At 42.1% G+C, this 8,834-nt stretch overlaps 1 protein-coding gene across 1 annotated transcript; it reads left to right on the plus strand.

The window, feature by feature from the left end:
- The first annotated feature begins 17 nt into the window (after window positions 1-17).
- LOC121945700 (rho guanine nucleotide exchange factor 2-like) lies at window positions 18-8,226 on the plus strand. The gene is made up of 15 exons (XM_042489995.1): window positions 18-47; window positions 302-427; window positions 794-911; window positions 1,663-1,911; window positions 2,019-2,095; window positions 2,679-2,851; window positions 2,980-3,047; window positions 3,446-3,670; window positions 3,749-3,826; window positions 3,931-3,974; window positions 4,686-4,727; window positions 4,973-5,023; window positions 5,134-5,400; window positions 6,071-6,227; window positions 7,451-8,226. Exons 1-15 carry the CDS (start codon window positions 18-20, stop codon window positions 7,498-7,500), a joined length of 1,755 nt encoding a protein of 584 aa, XP_042345929.1. The 3' UTR covers window positions 7,501-8,226.
- The last annotated feature ends 608 nt before the right edge of the window (window positions 8,227-8,834 follow it).

Consider the following 8,834-nt stretch of genomic DNA (forward strand, 5'->3'; position numbering starts at 1 on the left):
TATTTACAGTAACTGTGATGACCACAGACTGTAAATACATACATACAGTCTGTGATCATCACAGTTACTGTAAATACCTACATACAGTCTGTGGTCATCACAGTTACTGTAAATACATACATACAGTCTGTGGTCATCACAGTTACTGTAGACTGGGACCACACCAGTTATTTTGATTTCTTTTGATAAAATTGGGAAAAAAGGCAAATACCGTACAGTACATCAAGTTTTAAAGTTTAAAGTAGCAGAATGTAATGTAGTGTGTGTGTGTGTGTGTGTGTGTGTGTGTGTGTGTGTGTAGTTTTCAGGTCAGTGTGCAGACGACATGAAGAAGATTTACGCCGAGTTCTGCAGTCGACACCCGAAAGCTGTGAAACTCTACAAAGAAGTTTTAGCCCGAGACCGAAGACTGCAGCAGTTTATCAGGGTGAGAACCAGAACCAGAACCAGGACCAGGTTTTTGATTGACTCCTAACTGGACTGTTTTACCTGTCAGACTGGACTAGATCCGGTTTGTCAATGTAAAACTGGTTGAGGTATCTGATCAGGTTCGGACCTGTTTAAACTGATGAGCGGCGGCTGAACCAAGGATCAATTTTTGGTTCTAAAAATGTTTAAAGTTTGCTTCAGACCCAGTCTAGCCTTTAGTTTTACCGTGGTTCAGACTGGTTTAGCCTTTTTTAGTCTACGTCCAGGTTAGATCCAGTTTTATTACAGATCTAGACCAAATTAGATCCAGTTTAAACTGGTTTTAACTGTGACTCTCTGTCTCTCTCCATCCCATAATGCCCAGCGTGCCTGTCGTGGTCCTCTGCTGCGTCGCCACGGCGTCCAGGAGTGCATCCTGCTGGTGACACAGCGAATCACAAAGTACCCCGTCCTCATCCAACGAATCCTCGATTACACCAAAGGTAATCTGTGTTTTACGGCTTTTTATCTTCCGTATGTTTTTAAAAAATCGCTTATCCTGTGAAATCGTGCACGCTGAGTCCGATGTGTTTTTTTTCTATTTGTTGTGAAAATTCTCAATATGAGACAAAATGTAAAGATTTTCCCTTTAACCCTTTAAACCCTGATTCAGCATCAGCTTCCTCGCGCTGTGTTCAGACATCTCTGAAAAGCTATTTAACCCCTTGAACAAATTTGTTTGATCTCTTTCAAAAACACAAAGAAAGAAAAAAAACAGACAATGAGCAGTTTGGTACGACGTCTCACAAAATGAAATAAATGATTAACAGGTGATGAAGAAAATGAGCTGAAAACTAGTTTTGAAAGGAGGAGGGAATTATTGGACAATTATCAAAAACCAGGGAAAAATGTCCAGCATAAATTTATAATCATTAGAATTATGTATTTTGAATTACGTTGAATAATTTTTTTTGTTTCATTTTTAGCCCTTTTGGGTAATCTTCTTTTATGTTTTTGTTTTGTTTTGGCTTTTTTAGGTCATTTTCTTGTCACTTTTTGGGACGTCTGTTGTTGCGTTGCTCATGGTGTTTTTTAAAAAAATTTCAAACTTTCAAAGGGTTAACGGACCCTAAAAACGCAGAAAATCAAAAATCAAAGTGAAAACTTTTCTGCTGGATGAATGTTTGGGAGTCTGTGTAACCGTGATTGATTTTACACGACCTCCTGATGTCACCACCTCGTGACCTCCTGCAGGCTGTGAGGAGGAGGCGCAGGCGTTGAGCGAGGCTCTGCTGCTCCTGAAGAATCTGATCAGCTCGGTGGACCAGCAGGTGCTGGAGCTGGACCGGACCAGGAGGCTGCAGGAGATCCAGGCTCGTCTGGACCCCCGGGCCCAGGCGGAGGTCCGGGGTGGAGGAGTGTTCAGAGCAGGAGAGCTGACGAGGAGGAGGCTCCTCCACGAGGGGATGCTCCTCTGGAAGGTCCAGGGCTCCAGGATGAAAGGTAGAGGAGGCTGAGGCCGTATCACCTGTGCACCTGCTGTGATGTCACACCTGGCCATGTGGGCGGAGCTTCCAGCCGCTGACCAGCTGCTGTGTGTTTGTCTCCAGATGTGCAGGTCCTGCTGATGTCAGACATCCTGGTTTTCCTTCAGGAGAAAGATCAGAAGTTCACTTTTGCGTCACTGGTGAGTCAAACCTAAACCTCCTCCTGGTCCTCCTCGTGCTCCTCCTCCTCCTCTCTCCTGCAGGGTTCGTACAGTCATGAAAAGTCGTGGAATTTTATTTCACGGATAACACACGGTGTGTTTAAGGACTGTCGGAAACTTAAAAATCCAATGAGGATTTCTGCTTTTACAGTTTCTGTCTATGATGAATAGTTTTGCCAATTTTCTTTAAAAGTCACCAAAATTGTTTAAAGAAAAAAATAATCTCCAAAATATTTTCTTTAAAAATTGGCAAAGAATTTCTATAGAAAAAAATGTTTGCTTTCAAAATGGCCAAAACTTTTCAGGAAAAAAATCGCTAAAATGTTATTTTAAAAAAATTGCCAAAAAAGTAAAAAAGAAAATTCTTTAAAATTTCTTTAAAAACATTTTTAAAGAAAACTACTGCTAAAAATGTTTTCTTTGAAATCACCAAAAAGTCCAAATCTTCGGCGCTGATGACCTCTTTGCCTCAGAGGAGCTGATTAACCCTCCATGTTCCCTGCCTCTGTTCACCTGACCGTATGTCTCTGTCCCTGTCTCTCCACCTGTGTCTCTGTCTCAGGACAAGTCTCCAGTGGTCTCTCTGAACAACCTGATCGTCAGGGACATAGCCAATCAGGAGCGAGGGATGTACCTGATCAGTGCCACCACCCCTCCGGAGATGTACGAGCTGCACGCTTCGTCCAAAGACGGCCGCCGGACCTGGATGAGCCGCATCCAGCAGGCGGCCCTCAGGTCAGTACTGCATGGTACTTCAAAGTACTGCAGAGTATAGTGAGGTAGTTGTGAGTCATTCTGTGAAGTATAGTGCTGTATGTAGTACAGTGTGTAGTACTTCACACTTTGGTGTGTTTTGTCTGCAGCTGTCCGTCCAGAGACGAGTTTCCGCTCATCGAGACTGAAGACAAAGCTTTACTGCGCAGACTCCGAGGTAAAACTCCTCCTCCTCCTCCTCCTCCTCCTCCTCCTCCATCTTTAGCTGAAACCCTTCGTCACTGCGGCGCGTCATACGAGTACTGAGCGTACGCGACCGGATGAGTGAGACTTGGATTATACTGTACAGGTTATGTGAATGTTTGTAAACAGATGTTTCGATGTAGTCATCTTAAAAACTGAGAGAAATAACGGGAGGCGACCGCTGATGGCGTGGAGGCGTGGAGGCGTGGAGGCGTGGAGACGGTGTGGCGGTTGTGAAATCACATCTTTACCTTCACCTCCTGTTTCCTGTCGTCTGTATTTCTGTTGTAATAAAATCTGTTTCAGATCTAATTCAACATTTCTTCCTCCTCTTCTTCTTCTCCCGTCCTCGCCGCTCCTCCTCTCCCTCAGCTGACATCCAGCAGAAGGACAGGGAGGTTCTGGAGCTCCTGCAGGAGCGAGTCACTCTGTTTGCAGACCTGGTGGAGGCGACAGGAAGAGGAGGAGGAGAAGAGGAAGAGGGTGAGAAGCTCAACACCTCCTCCTCCTCCTCCTCCTCCTGCAGGAACCTGTTTAGGGCCGACACTCCTCACGCTCCTCAGGCCGAGCCGCTCCTCAGCGCCTCCATCTCTGAAGGTGAGTCTTTGTTTGGTTTCTGTTTGATGTGAATCAAAAACAAAAAGTATCGATCTGAGTCTTTTCTCTGCGTTTTAGTGGACAAACTGACCGAACTGCTGCTCAGCTCCAACATCACCAAATCCACCGTAACCAACGGCAACCAGGAGCTCAGCAGTGAGTCACTGTCAACAGCTGCAACCTCATCGAAGACAAACTCAATGTGTCTGAACAGTTCAAAACTCTGACGCTGTCTGTCTTCATGTCTCTGTGTCCCTCAGACGGCGACTCGAAGTCTTTCGAGCTGAACAGCAGCTCCTCGAAGGTAAATCACCGTCTCACTTCTGATCAAGAAGCTCTGATCCAGACTAAAACTGCAGTTTTGACTTCATTTAAACACAAAAATATTTCAAAAATCAGCTGCAGGAAAGCAAAACCTAAAGTCCTGTTTAAAATCTCTGCAGTCGCCTGTGAGTACGCGACACTTCGGTTACTGAGGCTTTTGCAGAGCAGCCTGCCTGCTCATTTTTTTGGTTATTGACAAATTTAATAATGAGACTAATGTCTCCATCCTTTAAGACAAGAAAAGATACTCCTTCATGGGTCCCACAGCGGCGAAATTTGATACATTATTACAAACAAAAGGCATTAATTTGGGAGGTCGTTTATGTAGAATGTGAACACACACACACACACACACACACACACACACACACATATATGGGTAAAAATGAATAATTGTGTACTTCTTTTAACTCCTTTTCGAATGTGATGTTTACATTTAAATGGCTTGATCATCTGTAATCAATCAATCAATCATCGTTTTTGTAATTTGTCTTTCGTTTCATTTTTACATTTTAAATCAAAATTCATTCATTCATTGAATTGTTCATTCATTCATGTATTTGTAATATTTGTCCTTGGATCCAAAGAGCACCTGTTTTTGACACCTACATACGGAGGAGTGGCGCTCACAAGCCAACCTGCTTTATAGTTTATACGTTTATGCATTTTCTGCCTCGTTTTTCTCTTTCAGGACAGAAACGGTAACCAGCTGCAAGGACGAACCCTCATACAGGTAATGAACACGTCCTGCTTCACTCTAACAGTTATTTAATTATTATTAGCAATTCTAACTGAATTCCCAGAATCATGGTGTTTTCTAGGAAATTCCCCTTTATTTACATACATATATACATATACAGTAAGTCGTTTCAAAAAGGGCGTAATTTGACAACAGTTGGTGATTAACGGACTACAGATGCATCACGTTTTTGTCCAGTCAGAGCGGTCATTAACAGCGTACACCTGTCCTCTTCACAGGAAGTCCGCCAGCGATTGGTCAGTCTGAGCATCCAGCTTCACGCGCTGCAGGTCCGGAAACTTATTTCTTCTACGTGTGATCATGACCAAGTTGATTTATGTTGTAATTAAACGGTAAATATTTTAACACGTCTGTCTTCTGACTCGTGACTTCCCTCCAGGCTGCTGTGATTCGTCAGGATTCGATCTTGGAGCTGTTAGGTAAAACAGGCCCCGCCCCCAGCTCCACCCAGGGACCCCGCCTCAGTCGCTCGATGTCTCGGGACACGGGGCTGGATGCCAGCGGGGAGGCGGTGCTGCTGCGGCGGCAGGTGGAGCTGCTGCAGGAGGAGGTGACACGGCTACGCCTGAGGGGGGAGGAGTCAAAAAGAGACGGGGGGAAGACGGGCAGCAACGGAGAGATCGGTGACGTCAACAAGGGAGAACAGGTGGGTCAGATGTTTCACTGAAGTGGAGGCGTCAAACTAGGCGGGTGTCTGTTAACCCTCAAATTGCACAAATTGAAACTACGAATATAAAGTACGCCTAATGGAAACACGTCAATTTTGGAAAAAAACTTTTTTTTACACTCGGGGGAGACAGGATTTCAGGCGAGGTCACATGATGCTGTGAGGTCACATGATGCTGTGAGGTCACATGATGCTGTGAGGTCACAGGAACTGGCTCCCTCATGATGCAGCAGGAGCTACAAGAGCTGTTATTGCATCACATAACTCTGAGAAAGTTTTGAATCCACAATTCCTCTGTGAAATCGTGGACTACATCTCCCAGAAATCCCTCATACGGGGCTCGCCTTTCCATCATGGCTCCATAACACGCCAACGTGGCCTCGGATTGGAAATAATGACGGCTAGTGCGGTGGCTGCAATAGAAATAAAGCTGCTGATGTTTTGAACATCCGTCGCCATGGTTACTGGGATGTTATTGTCATAGGAGAAGTCACATGACGTCGCTCAGTGGAAACACAGTCAGCTCCATGTTGAGTTTGATCAACATTTAGAAAATCTTGCTTAAGTTTTGCCCAAATCTGTGATGGAAACCCGCCCACTGATGTTAAACTAAACTCAGTAAACTAAACAAAAGTGTTTGTGTCAGCAGGTGAGCAGGAGGCGTGGCAGCAGGGAATTGGAGCTCCGCCCCCTCGCACCATTGGCCAGCCAGGATCCAGTTGACCAATTAGACGGCGTCCAGGAAGGAAACGAGGAGGAAGAGGAAGAAGTGATGAGAATCTCTCCTCGCTCTGACAGCCCCAGAGGTCAGTACGACCCATCAGTTACTGATGTTGATCACGACTGTGGAATTTAAATTAGAAACGTCCCGATCACGATCTCAGAGATCTGTATCGGGCCTGATGAAGGCATTTTTGACTGATCGGGATCGATTAACCCTTTGATACCTGGATCAATGTTGTTTTTTATGTGCTTCATTCAGATGCCTTTCACAAGATATTTGAATCTTTGAAACCTGACAAATTGATTTAGAAAACATGAGCAACTTTGCAAGAAATGTCCCACAAATTGCAAGAAATGACTAAAAAATAGTTTTTAAAAGGAGAGGATAATTAGTAGGGGAAATTAACTGGGAAAATGTCAAGAAAACTATATTTAGGATTATATCAATTTTATTTTTCAGATTATGTATATATAAAAAAATATCGTCAGATATATAAAAATAAATTCTTTTTTTTAAATTTTCATTATTTATTTAGGCAGTTTTGTTGTTTGTTTTTGACTTCTTTTTTGTGCATATTTTCAGATAAATTTTTTGTAACTTTTTTGTTCTTTTAACTAATTTTTTTCTTCTGCCATGACTTGTTAAGGTTATTTCAGATTATTTTGCAGAAAAAACATAGTCAAATATATACCAACAAAATCATTTCATTTTTTCATTTTCAACACTTTTTTGGGCCATTTCCTCGTTTGTTTTTGTGTACTTATTCAGGTAATTTCTTGTTTCTTTTTCATCTGTTTTAACAAATTCTACTCTAAATTTTTGCCATGACTTGTTAAGGTTATTTCAAATTATGTTACAGAAAAAACATTGTAAAATACTGTATATACAAAAAAACAATCCTATGGTTTTTCCTTTTTTAAAAAACATTTTCTTACACCTTTCACCAAGTTCACCATTACCTTTTCCCCAAGTTTTTGAAAGAAATCGCACTAATTAGCTCAGGGTTCAAACGTTTAAATACTTGTGAAAGACGCCTGAAAGCAGTACAAGAAAAGTAGTGACGCCTCAGGTTTCAAATTGTGCAGTTGTATTATTTAGGGAAAATAAGTACTGGATTGGGATATCGGGACATTCTCAACTGAACATATTGTGTCGTTATAAAAAATGAGAAGCTTGATCATAATTATGTCGATATGATAATGTATTATTAAAGAACCACTGAAGACAGCGTCACCTTGGTAATTATAAGTATCAGTACTAAAGTATGGTTGTCACCATGGTAACCTCTGACCTCTGACCTCTCAGACTTGCAGGACATCCCTGAGGAGAGCGAGTGTGGAGCCGATCCCAGTTAACATCACACCTGTGACCCATGACCTCAGGGACCTCTGCTGATGTCGCTGTGATGTCATAGTGATGTCGCTGTAAGACTTTTTTGCAGAAAGCTGGAGCTGGAAATGATGTCATTTCCTGTTTTACGGAAGCGTTTTAGACCAAAACAGACTTCTGACGTCTTATTTTGCTCCAAAGTGTTTTCTGGATGTTGCTGTTAGATTAGAAACACAAAGTGTAACCACAACACCTGTTTACAATATCGCGTTGGCTGGAGCCCTGCCTACAGGTGCTGGAGTGGGCGGGGTTTGTATTGGAAAGGCGGGGTTTAAATTGTGTCATAGGAACTTTTTTTTCTGTCTGGTTCCCTCAGTGAAACTCAAAGATGAGACACCACACTACATTACCCAGAATGCCTTTAAATATCGACAACTTGAGTCACAACCTGCTGTTTTAATCTGTGTTTTAAACACAGTTTTCTGAGAAACCAACAATGTAAACTGTATTTATATGGTAACTTAAACTAAAAGTAGTTTACATTAGAAAAATAATGTAGGATTTTTAGGAGGAGACTAAAATTTGTGTTTCTGTAATGTGTGAAACCAAAAAGCATATTTTTTAAAATTAGTAACAAAGTTTGGCGGCAAGTAAGATTTTATACGTTTACAGAAATCTTTCCAGAACTAAACTAGTGAAAAAAGGATCACAGACAGTTTTGTTTCCTTCAGCAATAAATCGTACAACAATAATCTGCCACAACTTTCATATGTCATCAGCACATTAAATGTCCAGAGTTTAATATATAATACTCATTACTGTGTAACTATGAGTTTATAATCAACTAAAAATAAGAATACGTGTGTTTTGGTGACCTTACAAAAAGAGCCATTTAAGATTATCGGGAGCATGTCCTCTTTCATGTTTCTACAGACGCCCAGAAAAAACAAACTCTGGCTCTAGATCCGGACATTTGTGTTTTCGCGTGTTCACGCTGACCAACGTAGTTCTCCACGTGCTATTGCTGCCTTCACATGCCCCTCGGAAAATACCGTATTTACTGTATTTACGAACACACGCCCCTCGGAAAATACCGTATTTACTGTATTTACGAACACACGCCCCTCGGAAAATACCGTATTTACTGTATTTACGAACACATGAACGTCCCTCTAAAGTCGAGATTACGAGGGGTAAATTCTTTGATACCCTAGGTGCCGAGTTGTTACGTTTCAGTGACGTTTCAGGGCAGCAGAAACGGCCGAAAGCATGGAAACAGTGTCAACCGTTGTCAGTAAAAAATTATATATGTTGTTATTTTGTTCCTAGTAGCTATCAGTTACTTTTAGTAGTTGCACAT

This window comes from Plectropomus leopardus, chromosome 7, assembly GCF_008729295.1.
Source record: "Plectropomus leopardus isolate mb chromosome 7, YSFRI_Pleo_2.0, whole genome shotgun sequence".
NCBI lineage: Eukaryota > Metazoa > Chordata > Actinopteri > Perciformes > Serranidae > Plectropomus > Plectropomus leopardus.